This window comes from Vicugna pacos, chromosome 15 (genome assembly GCF_048564905.1).
Source record: "Vicugna pacos chromosome 15, VicPac4, whole genome shotgun sequence".
Lineage (NCBI taxonomy): Eukaryota > Metazoa > Chordata > Mammalia > Artiodactyla > Camelidae > Vicugna > Vicugna pacos.
Window position 1 is genome coordinate 28457453 of NC_133001.1, and position 24700 is coordinate 28482152.

At 37.2% G+C, this 24700-nt stretch overlaps 1 protein-coding gene across 3 annotated transcripts in view; it reads left to right on the plus strand.

Annotated features, from left to right (window-relative positions):
• SRBD1 (S1 RNA binding domain 1) overlaps positions 1–24231 on the plus strand; it is a 169400-nt gene extending 145169 nt beyond the window's left edge. For 2 of the 3 annotated variants that reach the window (XM_015249703.3, XM_072937776.1), the window contains 4 exons: positions 61–237; positions 950–1132; positions 19913–20097; positions 23357–24231. In XM_015249703.3, the coding sequence (XP_015105189.1) occupies positions 61–237; positions 950–1132; positions 19913–20097; positions 23357–23646 (835 nt within the window). In that variant the 3' untranslated portion in view covers positions 23647–24231. The remainder of the gene's footprint in view (positions 1–60; positions 238–949; positions 1133–19912; positions 20098–23356) is intronic. The other variant, XM_006216451.4, reaches the window with a different exon arrangement.
• Positions 24232–24700: the final 469 nt, after the last annotated feature.

Consider the following 24700-nt stretch of genomic DNA (forward strand, 5'->3'; position numbering starts at 1 on the left):
CTTTCAGTACTCTTAGAACAATTACATTGGCCACATAACTCATTTTGTTTATTTTTTTAGGCATATTGCTGGACTCAATGCCAACCGAGCCAAAAGTATTATTGAATGGCGAGAGAAAAACGGTCCCTTCATCAACCGAGAACAGCTGAAGAAAGTAAAAGGGCTGGGTCCAAAATCTTTCCAACAGTGTGCTGGTTTCATCAGAGTCAACCAGGATTATATTCGAACATTTTGCAGGTCATTATTCAAGTGTACATCTTTTGTTCTATTATCAACCACCTACCTCTCTTGCTGTTACCTGTCCCACTCACTGGCTTAAATCCTAGCTGTCTATTTGATCGTTCCTTTGTTCAATACGAGATGAGTCTAGATTCAAAATCGTTTTCTCTCAGATTTTTAAAATACTGTTCCACTGTGTTCTGTACTCTGATGTTTGTCAGTGAGAAACTGATGCCAGTCTGATTCTAGTTCCTTTCAAAGTAATCTGCTTTATTTTCCTCTCTTGATTTTTAAAATTGTATTCTAAAGTTTCCCCAGGATATATCAAATATGAGTCTTTTTCCAGTCATTCTTTTCCCATCCATTCTGCTTTATACTCAGTAGGTTCTTCTGAGAACTTGTGGTTTACTTCAGCTCTGATAAGTTGCCTTCTCCTCCTTATTTAATTTATATCCCTCCATCTTTCTCTGTTCTCTCCTAGAATGCCAATTATACAGGCAGAATCAGTTGAGAGTGGTTTTGGGTCTCAACAGAAAACCCTGTTAACAATGTTTAAACAAATAAACCCTATTGAAGTGTTTAAACAAATAAGTGGTAATTTCTGTGATGTGAATGGTCAGAATCTGGTTGCTATTTGTGTATATTTGTATGGCAGAGAAATAAGCACATTTTTAACTAAAGATTCTTTTCTGCCTACTCCCAACTCCCTCTGCTGTTTTGAATTTGACAGTAGTCAGCAAACTGAATCTGCAGGCGAAATTCAGGGAGTTGCTGTGACATCTTCAGCAGGTGTTGAGGTCACAACTGAGAAGCAAGGCAAGAAGAGGAGCAGAACTGCAGTGAGTGTTGTACTGAAGCCAAATCCTTTGGACCAAACTTGTATTCACCCGGAATCCTATGACATAGCGATGAGGTAAGTCTGAGGCCCGAGGGAGAATTCTCTGCTTCCAGAGTGAGTTCTTTACAGCAAATGGCCTTTGTTTTGGCATAATGGAGACTTTAAAAATATGAGCATGTTTAACATGACAACATTTTTCGGAAGTTCCGCATTGCTGAATTATGTGGCACATTATTTTATTTCGGTGAGGAATGAAACCATTATTCCTGGAACAGTGTCAAGCTAATAAACCCTGGTCCTAATGGTGAAGTGTGTGTAATGGAAATTGCATGGCACTCTCCTCTGTTTGTTTTGGAAATTAATAAGACACAAATGACTAGCACCTGGCTTAAAGCTTGTGCTTATCTAAAGATAAAGCCCTTTAGTAAACAGCCAACTCTCAGATTTCTTAAGAAATATTGCCCTGCTTTATTATTACAGAGTCTAAGGAATGATGTACTTTTAATGAACATACATTAACACAGAATGATGTAGGGGGAGGGGTTTTGAGTACAAAGGAAAGTTTAATGTAAGACATTAAAAGAAAAAACTTTAATACCACATTTGATTAGTTCAAAAATGTTTAGTTCAAAAACTTTCTACATAACTAATTATTTTAAAGCATTCAGTGAATTAAATGACAATAGGTTTAAAAATCATGACTTAATTTTCAGTGAATCTCAAGTGAGATTTTTTGTTTTAAAATAATTTGTATTTGATAATTTAATAAATGTAATTTATTTTTAAATGTTTGAGATTCTAAAGACTATAGTACAGTATAGAGAACTTAGAAAATAGAAAAAAAATACTCTCTTAGCATCAAAACAGTGATATCTGTTTTTCTCACAACATTTTATTATGAAAAAATGTAAACATAGAGAAAAGTTGAAAAGAAAGTTTTACAATGTATTCCTATATACCTACACCTAGATTTTATCATTAACATTTTGCGTTGCTTGTTTTTCCACTTGTCTATCCATCTATTTGTCCATTAGTCCATTTCTTTTTTATATAGATTTCAAAGAAAATTGCAGGTAGCAATACACTTTCAGCTAATATTTCAGCATGTGTATCATTAACTAGAACTGAGTAATTCTTAATTTTTTTTCTCTTGAGGTAAAATTCAGACATTTAAATTTTAAGTGTACATTAGCCGAATTTTGGCAAGTAAGAACCTACATCTGTGTAACCCAAACCCCAGTCAAGATAAAAACATTGCCAGCATCCTAAAATGTTCCTGTGTACCCCTTCCCAGACAATCCCTGCCCCAGCCTCCCAGAGCTAACTACATGTTCTGATTTTTTCAACCAAAAATTAGTTTGCCTCTTCTTGAACTTCATATAAATGATACCATATGGTTGTACTCTTTTGCATAAAGCTTCTTTCAACATGTTTAGAGATTTTTAATCCATGTTGTAACATAGATAAGTAGCTGGTTCCTTTTTACTGCTGACTAATACTCTATTGTATGACTATACCACAGTTTATTGAAGGAAATTTGCCTATTTCTAGGGGTTTTTTTGGCTATTCCAGTTTTGGGCTATTGTGAGTAAAGCTGCTATGAACATTCTTGTATAACTTTTTGTTTTTGCTGGCATTTGTTTTCATTCGTCTTGGGAAAATACTTAGGTCATAAGGCAGGTGAATGTTTAGTTTTCTTGGAAACTTCTAGACTACACTCCAGTGTAGTTGTATCATTTTATACTTCCACCAAAAATGCACGTGTTCTTTGCCATCATTTGATGTTAGTCTTTTTAATTTTAGCCATTAGAATGTGTGTGTGGTAGTATCTCTTTGAGGTTTTAATCTCCCTGATGACGTCGAGCATTTTCTCACATGCTTATTAGCCTTTTTGTATCTTCTTTTGTGGACTCTCTGTTCATATCATTTAGCCATTTTCTAATTGAGTTGTTTGCCTTTCTATTATTGAGTTGTGAGAGTTTTAAAAACATACTCTGCATACTAGTCCTTTGTTGAATTATGTTTCACAAATGTTTTGTCCCAGTTTGTGGCTTACCTCTTTATTTTCTTAATAATGTCTTCTGATGTGCAGGAGTTTTTAATTTCGATGATGTCTCATTTATCAATTTTTTTCTTTTATATAAAGTTACTGCTTTCTGTGTCCTGAGAAACCTTTGCCTACCTCAAGTCATGAATCTATTCTTTGAAATTTTCTTCTTAAAGTTTGATGGTTTTAGCTTTAACATTTAGATCAGTAATACATCCTGAGTTATATTTTATGTGTGATTTGAGGTAGGGAGCGGTTAAGGCTCATTTTCTTTCTTCATTATGAACATTTAGTTATTCCAGCACCATGTTTACAAAACAACAACAACACAACTTTCCGTTACCCATTGCTTTGTGCCTTTGTTGAAAATCAGATATCTATATAAGTGTGGGTCTATTTCTGGCTCTCTGTTCTGTTTCATCGATCTGTTTGTCAGTATTACACTATCTTGAATAAGGTAGCCTTATGCTTAGAATGAGCTTGTTAATTTACATTACAAAACAATACCTGGTAGGATTATGATTGGGATTACATTGAGTCTGTAGGTGAAGTTAGGGACAGTTGATGTCTTCATATTTATCGAGTCTTTTGATCATGAGCTTATTTTATCTTTTCATTTATTTAGGTCTTCTTTCATTGCTCAGCAATGTTTTTTAGTTTCTAGGGTAGAGGTCTTACATGTGTTTTATTAAATTTATTTTATGCTTTTCAACACTATTGTAAATGGAATTTTTTTGACTTGTTGCTAATTGCTGCTAATATATACAAATACAGTTGGTTTTTATAGTAACCATATATCCTGTGGCCTTGCTAAATTCACTTAGTAGGTGTTTATAGATTCTTTAAATTTTCCTATGTAAACAATTATGTTATCAGCGAATAGATGAAAGCTTTACTACATTTTGAATCATTATGCTTTTTATTTCTTTTTCTTTCCTATTACATGCGGTGGCCAGGACTTTCAGTACTCTGTTGAATAGGCGTGGTGAGAGTGGGCGTCCTTGTCCTGTTCTTCATCCCAGCACGTGCTTCTCATTTCTTTAATATAAAAAAAATTGTGGTCTCATATTATAGTGAATGTGTTTTTAGTGTTTGTTGTTAAAGAAGATGCATGTGTGCAAAAGGATTTATAGATTTCCTGCAACAATTGACACCTCCATGGGTACTAAATTAGCATTTTTCTACGTGCAAACCAGTGTCTTTTTTTACATGTACATTTTTGTTTGTTTCTATGATGTAGCTCTAATGTGGTTTGCAAGATTTTCAGTTTGCCGCAGTATAAGCCCAAATTTGTTGTTTTTGCATATCCCTTTTTAAAAGGCTAGATAATATTCCATCAAATGACTGAGCTGTAGTTTAGTAATAGTAGTCCTAGCGGTTGTTCCTTATGATGAATTCCTAGAAGTGGAATTATTCTGCCAAAGGGTTTGAAAGTTTATGTGGCTCTTAATGTACATTGCCAAGAAACATACTGATTTATGATGCTACCAGCAGTGTTCAAGTCAGAAATCTTGAATTTCTCCTGTCAGACAGGACTTTTCTGCCAGTTTTCACATGGGCTAGGTTTCTGCATGTGGAGCGTAAAAGCCCTACCAGTGACTTCACCTTCTCTGTGCTTCCTTTGGGAATAACCTTGTCTCTCAGAAGCAGGGTACTTGAGGACTCTTTCATGGGAAATTTCTCTACGTGAAGTTCAACTCCTGACCTTGAGAATCTGGAGACAAAGCTGGTAATTTATCTAATTACACTTACCATCCCCATTATCCACTTTGGAACTATGATAAGCATTTCTGGCTTTCAAGCATGCTTAGTATAGACATCATTCAACATAGGTAGTTCATACTTTCATATAGTGTTACAATAGTGTCTTCCCAGGGAAGAAAAAGCCCGTTAAGGATGTGATTAGGTCATCACTGGTTTGACTTCAATTCTGGAAAAGTAAGTTCCATTGCAGTACATTTCATTTTTAGTTATATTAGAAAACCAGTAGGAATATAAATGGCTTTCATGCTACTCTACCATGATGTCACTCCCAGAAATACACCCAAATATGAACCCATTAAGTCTTTTTACTTTTGTATTTATGGTATTCTCTCTTACAGTCATATTTCAGAAAATTGAGATCATGATATTTGTAACCTAAGTTAGTCATTTAGTCGTTTTAAAAAAAAAGTCTACTTCTGTTTTTTAACTTTTTTTATTCTTTATATCACTTTTTAAAAGTTTTATCTACATGTAGGGATTCTCTATTAAATATTAAAGTGTTTTGTTGTATGGGCTGAAATTTTTTTCCTAGTTTGTTTAACTTTTATATCTGCTTGTACTGCTATCATGTTTTTGAAATAAAATTTTTTAATTTTTATGAAGTAAACCTACTTTTTCTTGCTTTTATGCAAATTGGTCTTTTCTTGAGATACCTAATTTCTAAGATCTACTCAGTGTTCCCCATATTTTTTTCATGTTCTTAATGGTTTCATTTTTTACTATGAATTTTATTGTTGATGACTTCATTCAGCACTTCGAAAGTACAAAGCACTGTGACAGGGTCTGAAGAATATAAAAGTGAAGAGAGGTGATTTATGCTCCCAAGGAGCCTACCAGAATAGGGAGGATGACACTTACTCACAAATGACCATAATAGAGGTCAACAATTAGTAAGTGCCCTTGTGAAGCACAAAAGTTGTTCACAGAAGAAAGATCTTATTTACAGATAGGAGTCCTTCATAAGGTTTCATGCAGGGGTGACGTTTGGGCTAGGTTTTTAAGGATTTCAGCCAGTAAAAAGAGGAAGAGAGATGTTTAAAGGGTTGGAGACAGGAAAATACAGTTCAGGTCAGGTTTGGGGAGTAGTTAACAGTCCAGTAAAAACAAACATTCATTGACTGTTTCATCATTACCAGGCACTTTAGAAGCATCATCTTATTTAAACCCCACAGCAATCTTATGAGGTTAATACTATTAATATTCCACCTCTTTCGGTATACAAAATCTCGGATGGGTGAAGTAAATTGCCTAAGATAATTCAGCTGGTGGAACTAGGATTTGAACCAGATCTCTGACACTCCAAAGCCTGAGCTCACAGTTAAAAAGCAAGTTTGGAGCCAGATTTAAATGTAATCATAATGGTCTTTCAGATTAAGGGTATTATACCCTTAAAGACAGTCTGTATTCAGCACAAAGATGTAACAAGACTTGGGTTATGTATGCTTTGTTTGTAGGGGAAAAAAAAGAAGAGTCTCTGGAACATACTAGCTTTCGGTGTTATTCTCTGTCATCACATGGCTGAAATTAGACTCTGTCTTTCCTCTGGAGAAAACATTACCTTCTCCAATAAAGGAAAGTTTGCCTATTTATTTTATTAAGGAATCTGTAGGAAATGGATTCTTCACATAGAGTGTGTAGAATTTTATGCTGTTCAGCTGCAGATATGCTGTTTCCTGAATATTGCACTGAAAAGAAGTCCTTTCCATTATGTTTTTTAGAATGAGACATGTACATTTCAAAATAAGCAGCCTGATGGTGACCACACTTGGTATCTTCTCATTTCAAGAGATGAGTAGGGTAAAAAGCAGGCATGGCATATTCATCCTAGAAATGTACCCACCTCTGCCAGAAGAGGTTTTTAAGTAAGAGAGAGAGAGAAAGAAAGAACGCAAAGTCTTTAAGAAATGTCAGTTTTAAAACATAGTAAGAAAATCCATATTATAGAAGATATAAGGAGAACATGGGATTAAGAAACGCTACTATTGCTACAGATAGATTTCAGTAGTCCTTTGAACGCATTCTGTTCTCAACCTCTTTTACTTGTTTCAGGGTCTTCTCACATTTATCTGATTATTTCATGTCCTACTTCACTGAAGAAAAATTAAAGCTACCTTCCTCAGATTGTCTCCATATCTTTACTCATTCTCTCCTATCCTGCCCTGAGCTACCCTTCCATCTCTGGATTCTATTTCTCTTCCCACTCTCACTTCTCACTGGTTGCTGCTAAGGACACCCGACCATTCTCTTGGTCTCTCTGAGTCCTAATTGCCTTACCTCTAAAATTTGGGTTGGGGAGTAGCAGCCAAATGAATAAAGTCTTTTTGTTTTTATAAATGTTAAGACTGTCTCTTATCTTTAATGTCTCCATAATTTATTTCTTTTGTTTTGCCCCACAGACAAATTACTGCTGTGGTCTTGGTTCTTCATTCCCTAAAAGCTGAAAGCAGCAACCACGTTTTATCTTACTTCCTCCTAGAACTTCTGTCTCCATGCTCCTTCTTTCCATTGCCAAACTTCTCAGAAGAATTATCTGCCTCTCATTTTTACTGCTTGCTCTCTCTCAGCCTTTATGGATTGGCTTCTGTCCTCACCACACTTTTGGAATTACTCTCTCCTGATGGTCAGAACCAGTGACCTCTTTCTGTCCTCAAACCACTTTACTCATTCTGCTACATCTGACACCATCAACTTGCTGACCTTATTTCATAACTTTAATTTTTAAATTCTGTCTTGTCTGACTTCTTCCTCTGGCCCTCAAAACGTAGATATTTTTCTTGGTTTTACCTTAGCCACCTTCTCCTGGATTGGTCACATCCACTCACATGGCTGTCTTTCCCTCCCTTCCACTGCTAATTCCAATCCTACATTTCAACACCCCTAGTCCAGGCTCTCGCTCTCCCTTTCCATTTGTCTGCAAGAGATTTTCTCTTGAAATCTTAGCTACTCAGACTCAATATATCTAAAAGTAAAACTTGTATCCTCCTTTCTCCCTCCCTTTATAACTTTATAACTCCGTCTTCTCCTCACCAGCCCCATATAAACACAAGACAGACAAATAAACAAAAAGGCTTGGTCTTGCTCTCGTCCCGTAAGGAATGGTTAATGGCACTACTGTCTTTCCATTAACCAAGGCTAGAACTGACAGAATTACTCATTCATTTGTTAAACATATACCTTCTGAGACCTGCTGTAGTCTAGGTACTGTTCTGCAGTCTTGGAATACATTCAAAGATCCTTGCTCTCAAGGAGACAGACAGTATACAACTAGCATAATAAATAAATTGCATAGTACAATAAAGGTGATAAGAGCTGTGAGAAAAGAGAAAGAGGAGAGTAATGGGGGTCAGGATTCCCAGGATTATGATTAAGGGCTTGCAAATTTGAGTAGCATAGTCAGGGTGGGCCTAATTGACAAGGTAACATGTGAGCAAAGTCTTGGTGGAAGGAAAGGAGTTAGCTGTGCAGATACCTGGGGGAAGGGTGATCCAGGAGAAGGACCAGACAGTGTAAAGGCCCTAATGTGGGAGCCATCCTGGCATGATCAAGAAATAGCAAGGAGGCCAGTGCATCTAAAGCAGAGTGAGCAAGGGAGCGAAAAACAAGAGATCAGGTCAAAAGGGCATTGGGAGTCTACTGTAGGGACTTGACCTTAATTCTAAGAGAAACCCAGAACCACAGCAGGGTTTTTTTTTTTGTTTTTTTTTTTTGCTGAAGAGTGACATGCTCTGATTTACATGTTAAAAAGATCCCTTTGTTTGCTATATTAAGGGGACTGTAGGGGGGTTGTGGTAGAAACAGGGAAGCCCGTTAGACTAATTGCAGTGATCCAGGTGAAAGATGGTGATGACTGAGACTACGGTGATAGAAAAGTTGGTGAGAAGTTGTCAGATTCTAGGTATATTTTAAAAGTAGAGTCAATATGATTTGCTGACAGATAGAATGAAGGTCATGAAAGACAGTAACTGGATGTGAATGACAAAAATAATACGAATACCAGAGACACTGGAGGAAGAAGTGGAAACTCGTATTGGAGGGGAATGGAGAAGAGAGAAGTTTAAGAATTAAACTTTGATCCCTCCCTTAGTGATTTCTTCCATCTCATGGCTTTAAGAACTTTGCTAAATACATGACTCTTAAATTTATATCCTCAGCGCAATCTACTCCTTCAAACTCCAGACTCATATATCCTACGGTCTGCTTGATGTCTCAAACCTAACATGCTTTAAATTGAACTCTAGGTCTTTCCCCTAAATCTTACTCCAACCATGGTCTTCCTCATCTCAGATGACGCATCCTTTTGGCTTCTCAGTCCAAAAGCCTTCAAGTCATCCTTGGCCTTATGAGATACGCCTATCTGGAAACAACTCTGTGCTTCCTCCTGTGAACAACTCTGTGCTTCACAAGGGGGCCTTACTAATTATTGGCCTCTTTTATGGTCATTTGTGGGTAAGTTTTATCCTCCCTGTTTTGGTAGGCTCCTTGAGAGCATAAATCACCTCTATTCATTTTTATATCCTTCAGGCCGCACCTCAGTGCTTTGTGTATTCTAAGTGATAAACAAAATTATCAGCAGTAAAATTCATAGGCTAAAAAATGAAACCAGAAAGAGTATAAGAAAATACGGAAACCACTGAACTGATCTTAGAGATCGGGGATCTTTAGAGATGACCTGTCATTTAAGAGCAAGTAAAAGAATAACAGATTTTAAAATTTTTAATTAAAAAGCTTCTTTTGCTGTGAGCCTCAGTATTCCACTTTTCCTCAGTTATTCATAATAGACTTGGGTGGTCAAAAAGAAGTATGACACAGTAGAATATTGTCGTTAAAGTGAAGCTGTGAGCCTCTCCAGTTGTCCTTGTCCCTGCAAAATAAATAATGAAGCTGAAAATTTCATACCAGATTTGCTAGGCTAGTGGCAGTTAAATTTAAGGTAGGCTGTAGCTCCCGTAAGACAGGAATCATATGAATCTGGTTTACCACTCTGTCTCCAGCACCTAACACAGACTGATAATGACAGTATTTGTTTAATGAAAGAATAAATGATAGAAATAGAGAATGAAGGATGACTATGCAGAAGAACCCTAAGGAAACAGAACTACTAAGAAATGACGATTTTAATAGAGCAAAAAGAAGTATCTAGCTTTACTTCAATTACTTCAATTTAAATATTTTTTCTGTAGTCTAAACTGGCTGAGATCAATGCAGTTGTGTAAGCAAAACTGTTTGTGGAACATCTCATTCATCCTTTCTGCCATTTTCTGTCCCACATGTTGAGTAAGTACTTCTTTCAGAATCCTCTGTGGATTGAAGGGATTTTAGAACCTCCCCAAGTTGAGTCCCATGCCTGCAGAGTATTGGGTGCAGAGCCCAGGCCATCCTAGTTTTTACAGATTAGAAAACAGAGACAGACCATGAAAGGATTATCAACCATTTTCTGCCATCATCCAGAAATTGTCACAGTGTCTCCATGTGTGATTTCACTAGGTTGGCTGTTGCAAGCCATGCGAATAAAATGGCTGCTGTGAGTAGAATGAAGTCCAGAAACAGCCTGGTTAGGGGTTGCCACTCCCCCGTGCCTCCTCTGTTTTTGTTCTACCATCCTGGTTGATCAGGAGAGCCAAAGGCAAGTATCTGATTTCCCTCTTTTCTTGAATAAGGTGCCGGGAGGTAGTGCTTTGTGCTGCAAATTACGCTGATTTGTACATGTCACAGTGAGACCTGGCACTCTCCCAAAGAATCTGCTGCATAAAGAATTTGATTCACTCCAGATAGTTAAGCTTGAAAGTTGTTATGTTCTTGATTTAACTTGAAAAATGCCAGGAAATTTAATGTCAAGATTGTCACTCGGCACTCATTTTGATAAAACGTTAGTTAGTATTTAATTGTTATTTCTATTTTAGCCATCAGGGAAAATTTTGAAAAGATTAGTTTCTAGAAGTGGTTAACAGCCTGTGTAGCAGGTACATGACATGCAGTACCAAAATAATGGACTGGGTAAGTGTATATCAAGGAATGATTTATCTCAGTATCTGCACTAGAATATTAGTACTGTGGTATTCCCTTTATTACTGCCGATGTACCTATTTCTGACCCTTAGAATCAGTGTTGAAAAGTATGTTTTCAGAGAGTAAACAACCATCAATTTAAAATTCAGGTCTGAAACAGGAGTAATCACATAACCTAACAAAATATTTACTTGGGGACAGGAGATCTGCTGTACAAAAGCCAAGCAATGTTTATTCTTAATTTACGAAAAACTCATGTCAGGTTTTTAAGACCTCAAGTTGATCAGAGGGTACAAGCTTCCAATTATAAGTAAGTTCCAGGGACCTAATGTATAGCATGGTGATTGTTGTTAATACTGTACGGTTATATACTTGAAAGTTGCTAAGAAAATAGATCTTAAACGTTTCACCCCCAAAAAAGAAATGGTAATTATGTGACCAGAAAGAAGTGTTACGATAATGCTGTGGTGTTAATCATTTTGCAGTTATGAGTGTATCACAACAGATTATGTACCTTAAACTTATACAATGTTATATGTCAATTATATCTCAATAAAGTTGTGGAGGAAAAAACCCGCAAAAGTAGAATTAACCCAGCAAGGACTCTGTGATTAGATAAATGAATGTGAGGATCCCAGCTGGTGTCCTTGGGCTAAAAGCAGTGGGGCCTGGGGTGGGGGATTGAGGGCATGGAGGTGGGCTTGGTGGGGAGACCCTTTAGAAGTCCTGCCTTGCTCTCTGCCGTGGAGCTGACATAAATCAAACCAGACACTGGCTAGTGGCCCATACTGAAGCCCTTTAATGATGGAGCACATCAGTCTCTGTTTCTTTCCCATTCCTGTTCAAGGGTTGAGCATCTCTGAACTCTTCTTTCAGCATTGCTTTCAGAGGCTTCACCACATTCTTCCCAACTTTAGTTTTCTGCCCAGCGAGAAGAGAAGCCTTCTGGCTAATAAGCAGCTGTAATGCAGGGAGTTCAGACTGTTTTTGTTTAGAAGACAAAACAAAATGGCAGCAGGAGAGCTTTGATATTCATAGTTTTGATGGTGAGCAACCCAGAAGGCCCATGACTTGTGGTGATTTGTAATTTTTCTGAGGGGTAAGTCACTTAGGCTAATGAGTATGTCTGGTGCACCTCCCCACATCTAAAATTCACCACAATGTTATTCTGCATTCATGTGCCAACTAACTTCTGCAATGATAAAAACATGTTTCTTTGTGGGAAACTTGCCTGAAAAGAAACCCAGCTACAAATGCTGTAAAATAAATGAAGATTAAGTAAACAGACCTAAAAAGTTATTTGCAGATTTGAAAGATCTTAAATTTTTCTGGACTTGCCCCACAAGAGTTGGCAACATTCAGACATGAAAATTAAGGCAGAATCTTTGTTGGCTTTGATAAGTAATGTCTTAGGACATGTATCAATTAGTTACTCCATGTTAACTTCTTCTGTGGAGCTATAATTAGACAATATTAGATTGTCTTTTCATAAAGAAATGTAGAATCATAAAAGAGAGGCCAAACCTAAAATATAAAGATGACAAAAGGACAGATTACTAAAAGTGATTTGGGGTGTTTTTTTTTTCCTTGTTAGTGCTGTAGTTAAAAACCCAAACATCTTATTATAATTCCCAGGAAGTAACATTCATCATATTTTCAAAAGTGCTTTCACAAAAGAGAAAAATGATGAAAGAGAGTCTACCCACTTGAGAATCAGGTGACCAGGATGTGGGATTCTTAGGAACTGACTGTCATATCTAATGTCTTACACTCTGTTCCAACACACACCGCACAAAGTGTTGGGCAAGACTGTTACAGATAAATTGGAAGTTTAAGAATCTGAGATGGTACCTGACTTTCCCTTTGGAGGCGCACAGTGCCAGGTTGCCTGGGTTCAAATCATGCCTGTTTGATCTGGGAAAGTTATTTAACCTCCCTGTACCTCATTTGCTTTACCTGTTAAATGAGGATAATAACACTACCTATCTCATAGGATTACATGAGTTACTGTCTATAGAATTCTGAGCACCTGGGAGAGAGTAAGCTATTGTTACTGGTATAGCCATTATTGCTGTTATTTTTGTTGTGATTGAGAATGGGCTGTCAAGCTGAGTCATAAAAGAAAAGGAGGGGGTGGATTTATAACCGTGAGTTTCCCAGGAAAATGTTTTACTATGTGATCTAACTATAATTAAACTATAATATAATTTGACATTGTCAATATTACACTGGGTCCTGGAACTGGAGAAGACACTGGTTTCTCTCCTACATATCTGGAGCTCCTTTGAGTACCCCATGGATGAGAAGTGAGAGGGAGTTACTCGCCATGAAGTTGTGCTTCTTCTGTCTCTTCCATCTCCAAAGTATTTGCCCTTCTCCTTCTCTCCTCTTCCTCTTCGTCACTCTGTCTGGAGCCTGAAACTCAGTAGGGTATTGATTTAGTCTCCCATTATCTCCCTCCTCCCCTTCCTGTCCCTAGTCTAGCTATGGATTTTAATCTTAGCCTGTCTTCTAACTCTCTGTGTGCCCATAAGCAAATTACTTTGACCTCAATCGCCTGCTCTTTCAATGAAATAAAAATGGCTCTGCCCATTCAGAGGACAACCAGGGAATTTATGGAAATGGCAGATGTTAAGCATTTTCAAATTCCTTGAAAATAAGATTCCTTGACAGGATGGAATTCATAATAAAAAGATATTTCCCATGGAGTAAAGTCCTTTATTCTAATACACGGGCTTTATCACCTAGTAGTGCCGGAGCTGTTTAATTTAAACTCTACTATCACTACCCAGTGTGTTTTTGAATACTACTTTTTTATTTGCTCCTCTCTTTCAAATATTCACAGGCAGTCATCTACACTGTGGCTTTATAGACAGTAAATTAAATTATATAAATTCTAAACACAGTGTTTTTGAGCTGTAGAGAGTCTGCAGCCTTTGAAACCACTAACTTAATTTTGTACAACTCTTATTTGGTAACTTAAAAAGAACCAAACTCTTTCCTTTTGAATTTGGTTTAAAAAATAATAAATTGCTCCCAGGCAGTAGTCTTGGGTGCCAAATTTTATCTGGGATCTAAATCATCTATGTTGAAAATCCCCCAAAGTTAAGGGGTAAAGCGTGTTAATGAAATTGTGATAATGATGGACTTTTACCATAGCTACAACCTTGTGGTCTCAGACGTGTGACTCTGAGCAGGTCACTTAATCTATCTGAGTTTTGATTTCCTTATCTGCAAATCTACATCCACAATAAATTTTTGAGATAATTAAATGAAATCATCTTTATTAAGTACTTTCAAAGTATCTATTTATCTAAATGTAAAATCCTACCTCTATAAGAGCAGATATTAAGTGAAAGATTATTTATTTCAATGTACTGTCATCACTTAAGTTAGAGTAAGCTTATTCAAGTCAAAGGCTCTGTTACCATCTTTCATAGAGTCTTCTTCCACAGTAAATAAAAACTTGCTGAAGAAAGCTGAGTGCCTTTCTAAATTATTATTTTTGTTTTTTAATTTTTTTACTGAGGTAACATTGATATATAATTCTAAATTATTTTTAATTCACTGAAGCATTTTGTCACATTCCTTTGAAGAGCCTTGATTTTAGCAAATCTTTATTATTTGAGGGTGTAGTGGGGGGAGGGGGGTGGCATATGAGTATGTTTAAAATAACCCAGACTCAATGGAAAGAGGATGATCAAACTGAGTAGTATTGGGTTGTTGGGGTTTTTTCTGTGAGTGTGTTTGTGGGGTTTCATTAATGGGGATTTATTTCTTAAAGTGTAAGAAAACTAATTTTCCTTTGTCACTTACAAATTTATTTCTGAGGCAATTTCTTAGACAGGATTTTAGAAACCTTTAGAGCAATAATCACAACATTTCAACATATGATGTCTTCCCATTTTTATATACTCATACTCATTTGGATGTATATACATTTGTTTTTTCATTATAGATTTAATTAGATCATAATCACACAGTATATTATAGCCAGCAAGTGGTTCTGAAATACGAAAAGCTACATACAAATTAATGCTGCTATTCTTTGTGGCATTGGTTATTTCACTGGTCTTAGATATTTTGTTTGATGTTCTATATGAGCAATATCTTCTTCAACTATTTCTAAAGAGAAGATCATCCTAAACCTCAGACTTTTGGAGGATGTCTTTGTAAGCACATTTTCACTGGCTGGTTTTTGTTTTTTTTTTTTTTTTACAAAGTTAATTCCCTGTACTAAATTGCTAAAATAAAATAAAACAGTTTTCTAAGGATATATTCTCCCACTTACAATTAATGCAGTGTGCATCAAGTATCCGGTTTCAATGCATGTACAACAGACCTTTTAAAAAAGGAGGAAACTTTACTAAGTTCTTCAGACATTGGAAGCAGGTAACAGTCTGATGCTTATAAACCAAATCTTTTGAAAGACAAACTACATTCCTTAATCTATGGCAGCTTCTCCTTTTCACTTCTCGTTTTTATCTGCTGCCCATAAGTCAGAGAGTGTGTTTAGATGCAGGAGGTGCTCCAAGGATGCTCCAAATGGAGCAATGACACTAAAAGTGCCTCCACTGCCACCCAGATAGCTGCACAGCATTTAAAACTATACTCTCAGATCAAAGTCTATAAGGGCTTTCAGAACAACCTGGTTACCCTTTCTGAAAGGGTTACATTTTTTAAAAGTTTATCTGCAGTATGTAAGTTTTCAAAAGCTGTTAAGTTCTTAGGAAAATTACTTGCGCTTTCTGTGGCTGATTATATGCTAACAAAGGCCATTTCAGTCTTAACTTCACTAGATACCTACTAGCTTCTACAGTACAGTAGGTTGCTCCGTGGGCCTCTGTGAATGCACTGTGCTTGAATTTACCATTACTTGTGGATTTTGCACCAGCAAAGATTTTAAGAATTCTGGCCCAGTAACAATTCCTTGGTTTAGCAAAAAGGTTAGAAATAGAAAAGATTCTTCGATGATGATTAAAATGCAGTTCACACCACCACCCCTTTGATTTGACTGCTGAAACGGCAGATGTGGTCAAGCCAAACTCCTTCTGAAAGGAAACTAAAGTGTGCTACTGCACATGCACCTGGGTGAATTCAGCTCCCGGGAGATAGGGTAAAGGGGGTAGCAGGTTTTCCTTCTTTGCCACCTTGTAATTTATATTTAGTCTTTAATATTAAGAGTGGTAAATTTAAAAATGTATATAGAGAGAATCTATGGTTTTTAGTGAAACAAATTATTACTGAACTTTCATTTGTGTCTTACCGCTTGCTCTATGGTCACAGTTAAGAAGGCCAGGTTACCTCTTAGAGTATATGTTCTCTTTTTAAGTCATTGAGTGTCTGCCTTTATTGCAGATGATGAGCTGCTTTATCTGACGTTTCTAAAATGACTGTGCTCTTGCATTTATTGGTTTATTGATGTGATTACTTTAAAGCTGAGTAAAACTAATGGATAAAAATAAGTAAGTATGAAAGTCTCTTTTAAAAGTGTCCAGAGTGGAGAGACAACTAGAAGTACTTTGATCCTTTGTGGAGTCTTAAATCCTGTGTGTGTGGCCCACGAAGCACATGCTAATATTAAGTTGTTTTTAAAGTGATGGAGTTGGCATCATCATGGTTCTTCTGTGCTCTGTGGGGTATCATGTTGCTTTACTAGAATGAATCCTGGACTCCTAAATTTTTTTCTCCATGCTGGAAATGATTACATAAAACTGAATGGCTGTATCTGAAGCCTTATGAATCTTGGGAGATTCTTAGTCTTCAGGAAAAATATTACAAAATTCTTTGAGGGGAAAAACCTTGCATTTGTAACAAGTTTCTGTTGGAAGTATCAGCGATTTTAGGTTGTATAGCATTCTGTTTGAAAACAAGCAGTCTCTGTGCTGCAAGATCTGTGTTTTAACTTTGTGCAGATGTGTGCTGAAAGAACATGATGTGCTTATTTGTTGCATTTATGCTACTTTCTTACTTTAAGTAAGATGGATGAAATTACATATTAAATAAAAACAGCAGCTCAGACAGCAGTCCTTAGCAAACTGAAAAAGCCTTTCAGAAACAGTAGAGAAAAAGAAACTATGATTTTAATAACACATTGACTTTTGAGAGAATTGTCTACTTAAATACATTTATATAATAATTTCTCTGTGGAATGTATCAGTGTTAACTGTCTAATGTTTAAAACTAATCTACCATTAAATTGTGTGGGTAGAAGGTTACCCAAAGTATTGTGTTTTATATCTTAACCAAATATAGCACTTTAATTTTGACATAACTGCAGTTATAAACATACATACACTGATATGTATAACATGAAACTCCAGTTAGTGAAAATAGCTGTGTGGCCTTGGGCAAGTTATTTAACCTCCCTGAACCTCAATTTTCCCTTTCTGTATGATGTGATACCTACCTTTTAGGATTATTGTCAGGGTTAAATGAGAACATCTATCAAGCACTAGCATAATGCCTGGCACATACTTTTCAGAACATGTTCACTTACGTTCTAGTTCTAAGCTTTATAAAGTACATTGTGTTTTTATGTGGTACTTTTGAGCCAAAAAGTAACTTTGTATTGAGTATTACTTATCATACTGAATTCTAAAGTGAAACCATGTATTGGATATTACTTATCACATTCAATTCTAGAGTGAAAATTTGGAATAATATAGAATAAATTATTCTTAGGGTATTTAAAAGAACACATGTTTGTTGAGTGGCTACTGAGCATAAAACATTGTTTCCTATCACTTACAGTGGAATATATTTGAAATCCAGTAAGGGAGAGGTCAATCCATATGCTATTCCGAATTCATTTTATAATCCCTCTCCCCTTTTGTTTGCTATTTTTCTTTTTCTGCAACCCTGTTGTAACTTTAAGACAGTTTTCAAAATATAAAAGCATCTGACTTTGTCCCTTAGTCATTTAAAAATAGGATTGATCAATACTGACGCATTTGCTAGGAGCACAATTTGGTGCTTTTTTATTGATTTCAGTTACCAGAGCCCTCAGGCTTATGTATGTGAGGATGAAAATGATATATGAAATATGGACCCAGGTTAAACAGACCAATATTATTCTTAGATCTGCAACCACTATAAACAGAATCCTTTAAATGGAAGTCACTTTAGTACTAGTTAGTTAAACACAAACACACACACACACACACACACACACACACGCAACTCTAAGGCACTAAGTGGCCTCCTGAGCCAGTGTTTTTGTTTTTGAGGCCAAGGTTTGTACAGTGCTTTGGGAAGTTTCTGCCTTTTAGTTACTTTATTCATTATAAAATGCTATTCAAGGTTATAGATTTTCAGCCCATGAATATACTTTTTTGGCACTTTAACAGTTGATTGCAAGCCAGAATCATGGGGATTTGAAGGATGTTCTGCTAAATAGCCAGTTGCAGACCAGTCAAGCCAAGAGGGTAAATACCAGTGGAGTCTGCTCAGCAGGGCACGTATTATTTAGAAAGTTGTGCAAGTAAGTTGGCTGTGGCAGAGGTTGTCATGTGTCATCTGCCCCATCAGTCAGAGCTTTAGCAGCTGTTCCCTGTCACCAGGGCCCTTATGTGCTACTGCCCATCCATCAGCACTGACAGATGCCGCTGCCTCTCCTGTGGGCTGGGGAGGCTGTGGACACACAGACGTGCAGTGTATATCTCAGTGGCTTCCAGTTGGGATGGAAGCTCATAACCGAAAAGAGAGCCCAAGCACCAACTCCTGCATCTTTTGCTAGACTGTTAACCAAAATACATTGTTAAGAAAATAAGCTGAATTTTGGTGAATCTGTTTTTGACTAAAAATGCAGCTTTGGAAATATATGAGGATTATTCATTTGAACCAAAGAGTTGCCTTGATTAAATGAGAGATGAGAGAGCTTTCTCCACCAGGTAACAGATTATCACTACCAGTTATCACTGAAGAGACCTTTTCTAGTTGAACACAACAATGCAAAAAAGACTGGGAATTAGAAGCATTCCCTTTGTGATCATGCAGCAACCTGCCAAGTGGGATACATCCCAATTCTGATCATAGACAAGCCTCTAACAGTTTCCTTTCCCTGCTTGTGTTCCAGAGACATCCTTAGAGGAAAGGGTTTGAGGGCATTAGTATCACTGACTACTGTGTTGACATTTTTAAAGAGCCATTAATCATAGGAAATGGAACTTAATGATGTAGAAAAATATCCAGCCGAGGAATATCAGGAAAGTAAGCTACAGCCCAATATTCAGATGAAATCGAAGGGAAATTCATCTTAACCTTTTTATTTTCCTTAATTAACTTATTACTAAACTCCAAAGCTAAGTGATTGAGAGGAGTTGTACAAGCAAGGGAAATGGTAAACGGAGTAAAGGGAAATTGAGAAGGGCAAGTATTTTTATTTTGTAAATATCACAGCTGTGTAATGTGTGAAATAGATAAACTCTTTTCAGATTCTATAACTGAGGTCCTACTTGCTTGCGGTGCTTCCATTTTGGAAGGAAGTTACTTTTTCTTTTTGATAATCCCCGCCCTAATTTTTTCTGTTGACTCTGAGTACTTAGTGTCCTTGACATCCTGTGGTCCATGTGTGGCTTGACTGCTGATGGAATTTGAGAATGATTAGGTTGATAGTATGCCTGCACAGGTGACACTGATATCGTGGGCACACGGAGGTGAAGAGCAACGGTATGGCACAGGAGTAGGGTGATAAGTTTTCCTAGCTGAAATTTGGGGAAACATGAAGCAAATATAGGTATCCTTATTTAGAAAATATATATGACACCAAACTCTAATGAACATTGCGCTGTAAAACGTGTCTGATGCTGGTTCTGAACAGGTGCTTCACTGGAAAGTAGCACAAAAACTAAAGTCATCCCCTCCCTTTTTTTCCTCCCATCTATTATGTCATGGGACCATAGTAGATTTTCAGTAAAGACCTACTGATTGATTGATATATGGATCTGAGATGAATGGATTTTAGGGTGACTTACATAAGGAGATTGTAAAATAACTAATATTATTAATGTGTGGTGGGTTTTTTTTTTTCCTCTGCAGGTTTTTGTCATTCATTGGAGGGACATTGTGTGAGATTGGAAAGCCTGAAATGCAACAGAAAATAAATTCATTTCTTGAAAAAGAAGGAATAGAGAAGATTGCAGAAAGGTTACAAACAACAGTGCACACCTTACAGGTCATCATAGATGGCCTCAGCCAGCCTGAGAGCTTTGACTTTCGAACAGGTAAATCATTGAACTTGAATAGCTCACGTCATCAACTATGGCCCTCATAACAACCCTAAACCACAGGATGCCCTCTTCTCCCATTCTGTGCATGAGAAGACTAAAGCACAGTGACCTTCCTTCAAAGTCATTGCCATTAGTTCGTATCCAGAGCCAAAGCTCTGTCTCCAGACTCCTTCCTGGTCCCGTGCTTGTTTCTATTATACTGAACGAATGCATCGTGCACGTGCTCCTGTACATGGAGGCACACATTTTTCATAACCTTTTTGTAAACCATTTTTACCTCATAAGAGCCAGAAGTCCCAAGGTAAAGCACTGAGTTCACAAACTAAAGTGAATCTTCTCCCTAAATTGCAGACTTTTAAGTTCCTGGATACTATGTCAATGCACGCACTGAATATTTTCCTTCTAATTAAAAGTGCTCTCAGCTTTCAGCACAGGTAGATGGTGAAGGCAGTACAACAGCCATAGTTGTTCAGAGCAGTGACCCGGTGAGAAGGAATTAAGGTATCAAATGACCTACTTCCCAAGGAAATTTGAATAGGAAGCCCTGAGATTTAAATGAATCAGCACTAGTGTCACATCAGTTGTATGACACCATGTTTAGGGCTTGGCTTTTTTCATTCTGGGTTAGGCTGTGTTGAGGTGGTTTCTTTGAAAAGGTTTAAGAGAATTTACAAACACACCCAGTACCATTCTCTCAACTTTTATGGAAGTTTGAAATTAATTTTTTAAGAAGTTGAAGAAAACTAAAGTGAAACATACAGTAAGACCTATGCCAAAAATGTAGGAAGTAGAAGCCTCTGGGTGGTCCATCCAAAGTATATATTTCAGTAGACAAATCCTTCCCCATTTGGAGGTGTTCTTGTATGTGAATTCCATACGTGTCTAGCAGGAATACTACGTAAGCAGTGGTTTTCAAACTGGCGTCTGGGGTGGTATGCCTAGAACCACTGCACTAAAGAGTTGGCAAATATGCTCCGTACTGGCTTTTCTGGTCCATCTTTGTTTTTCTGTCTTGGTGTTGATTGCTTCATTATCCCAGTTACACTGTAGATTCAGAGCAGAGATCGACACTCAGGTTGTATGGTTCAGTTAAACAACCAACAGCTAAGTTGGTCCTTACCTGGTGATGCCCCTGGTTGAGCAAAAACAGAGATGCACCTGGGCTCTGAACTGAGCGTACCAGTTACTGCGGTGTTTATCACTGTGACAAGTGAAATTTCAAATAAATCTCTTTGGAATTGACTTTTGCCCTAGTGTGTAAGTCACAGTTTTCTAGATGTCTGAGAACTTTTGTTTTAATACTAAAACCATCCCCAAGAAGGAAGGCAGACAGTTGTACTTTTGAAGGGGCAGATAGTATTTTGGATGTTTTGGCATTACAGTATTTATGTTAATTTCTTTTCTTTTCTCCATTTTCTCAAAATTATTTCCTTTCTTGCCTCATTCTTTCCTCTTACTCGTCCTGTCTTCTGTTTTCCCACTGACATAATCAATTCTATTTTATTAACACTCTGATTGCTAGTTAGTTTCCAAAACTGAATTCATCAGAAGCAGCCTGCTGACAAGGGACTGAATATGTAGCCCTTGCAGTCAGAGTGGTAAAGTTTGCCTGGCACATGGAGGATTTTCTGATTTCTCAATGGCCAGGGCTGTCTTCAGAAACATTTTCAAGTAGTTCTTGACTCTGATTTTCCATGCAAAATTAAACTAAGCAGCTGATCAGGAACCCTTTAGGAACCTCTGCAAGAAAGAAGAGGGAAGAAGTTTCTAAGCATTAAAAGCAATGCCTGTGGGGCCTCAGAGGCCATCCTACCTCTGACTCTGATCAACGACTTAGTTTCACTTTGCTTTGACACAGTCTTTGCGCAGTGTAATAGTGCATTTAGTTGGTTTCTTGTTTTGGAATTCACTGCTGCAGCATCAGGTGGAATTCTACACAATCAATTCCAATTTAGCATATTCCTTTTTTATGAGGAAAATGAAATTTGAAGTTTAAAGTGGGTTTTTGTTTTGTTTTAAAGGCAAAAGGTGAATTAAAAAAAAAGAACTTGATTTCAGTATAGTTGGACTGTGGGAGGGGAACAAAGAGGTGACCAGTTGTTAATACAAATGTAAAGGATCGCTTTAACAAGTAATCAGGATAAGGCCAACAGCTGTGGAGGAAAAGGAAATGGAATGGGTGGAGGGGAAAATGAGGTCTTAGTAAAAGGAGATCCAAGCGTAGAATGTGTTCTTTGTTATTAGAATCAACATTCAGTAATCCTAGGAAAGGGGGCCAAAAAGAGCAGGGGTAAATGGAATCCACAGATAATCCAAACGCCCTGTTTAAATTGTTGTAACCTTCTCCCTCATGAAACATTTGTTGTTGTTTTTGTTTTGTTTTAACTACAGCCATAATGATTCCTTGACATGCTTTATGCCTACTTTTGGGGGGATAGTGTTAATGACAGAGAAATGTACACCGGGGTGAGCAAGAAAAGAGGACTGTACAGAACATGAGAGCAGAGATCTGCGCTTCATCTTTGTCTCCCAAGCACCCAGCAGAGCGCCTGGCTGGGAGATAATGATAGCAGTTAGTCAATGTTTTATGAATTGAATTGAAAGAGGAGAAAGGGGATTAGGTACTAGCTGATACGGGTTTCTCAGCAATAGATAATCAAGAATCTATAAATTTTGACTGGACAAACATATTAAAAGTGGATAGGAGTTGATTCTTGAGTTCCAGATTTGTTGTGGGGAAGTGAGAAAGGAGAACATTTAAAATTTCATCCACATGTGACTAAACATTTGCGTGCTTTCTACTCCCTTTAAACAGTGTGAGGATCCAAGCACTGGAGGCGGGTGGGGGGGAATCCCAGTCTTCTGTCTCCAAAGTTCTTCTTTTCTCCGTGTTTGTGACTTAGCCTTGCATATTCATTGAGCAAATATATTCTTATCACCTCCTCATAAAGAAGAATATAAGACTCTCTACTCTTCTCAGTCCTTATATATAGGGCTAATGTTCCCATGTCAGCAAGACTGAGTAAATTTTCTTGAATTGTTTCTGCTTTATGCATGCTGTTTCTCCAGCTAGGATGCATTTTCTCTGAAGGCAGCCCTGTGTCTTCAGCTCTTTGTTATACCCACCTCATTGCTTAATACTAGTCTGGGCACACAAGTGATACTTGTAAATACTTATTCACTAATTTATGTTGTGTCTAGGAAGTACAGTATCTTATTTACACTGTGTTTTTCCCCCCTCCTTTCCTTGTAGATTTTGATAAACCTGATTTCAAGAGAAGCATAGTCTGCTTAGAAGACCTGCAGGTTGGGACAGTTCTTACAGGCAAAGTAGAGAATGCCACCCTGTTTGGAATTTTTGTGGATATAGGAGTGGGGAGATCAGGGCTGATTCCTATACGAAATGTAACAGAAGCAAAACTTTCTAAGACGAAGAAGAGAAGGAGTCTTGGACTGGGCCCTGGAGAAAGAGTGGAAGTCCGAGTGCTCAACATTGACATTCCTCGATCTAGGATTACCCTGGACCTCATTCGAGTGTTGTGAGTGTGCCGCTGGAGGCCAAACCCTGATTTTATTTCCTTATTTCTACAGATTGGCAAGAGTCAGTTAGATGTCTGTGAGGTAGATAGCAGGCGAGAAAGAATTCACTTAGTATCGGAAGTATTTTCCAAACATGTTCCTTATTTTTCCTTCTAACGGTTTGATTTATTTTCCTCTTAAAAGAAGCGACTAATAGATACCTTTATGTGGCTTCATGTAGTAACGATTTTCTGACCAAAATTTTATTTTTTATAACTCATGTTTGTCTCCTTTTGCATTTTGTATAATAGATTGTTTCACGTCTTCTTGCCAACATGCCTTGCTGGACTTATATGGAATTATCTTGATTTGAATTGTACAATGTTTCTTGCAAAGTAAGGCTGACAATATTTAATCCTCTCTTTTTATAGATTTTTTTTTTTAAATCAGGCCTTTTGGACTTGACTCATGATTTTCCCTTGCCAAGCAAACCAAAATATACCAGTAAAACAGATCCTGATGTGTGCATAACCATCAAATGAATGGCTCAAAATATTTCTCAGAAGGATATATGTATTGATCCTTACAATAAAATTTTGTGGCTGATGATCTTGTTTTTGCCATGTTGCTTCAGTGAATGATCTAAGAGTCTGTCTTGATTAAAGAAGATGTGGCACACATGCATACAAACTTCAGGTGAGCCAACTGTGCCTTTGGGGACTAGGGAAGCCTCTAGAAACTTAGAGAATAGCTATCTGTTTGACTTAGCACAGAAAGACATATTCTTTCTTAAGCATCAGGATTAAACTCCAAGTGGGGATAGAAATGGCCTTCCTAAAGGTTGAATGTAGATCAGGTGTGAAGGGGCAAGAAGAACTAGTAGATAAAGCAAGTGGCTCCTAACTCTGTTTTTATTCAGTGCAACGGTAAGTGTTAACGAGACTGTACAGGGTAAATGATTATAACAGAGCCCACACTGGACTGGTATCTTGTCCGTTCTGGTTGGTTGATTTCCCTAATGGGGTTATTTGCATGATTGAATGAGGAGCTGGTTTTCTTGATGTATAATGAATGAATG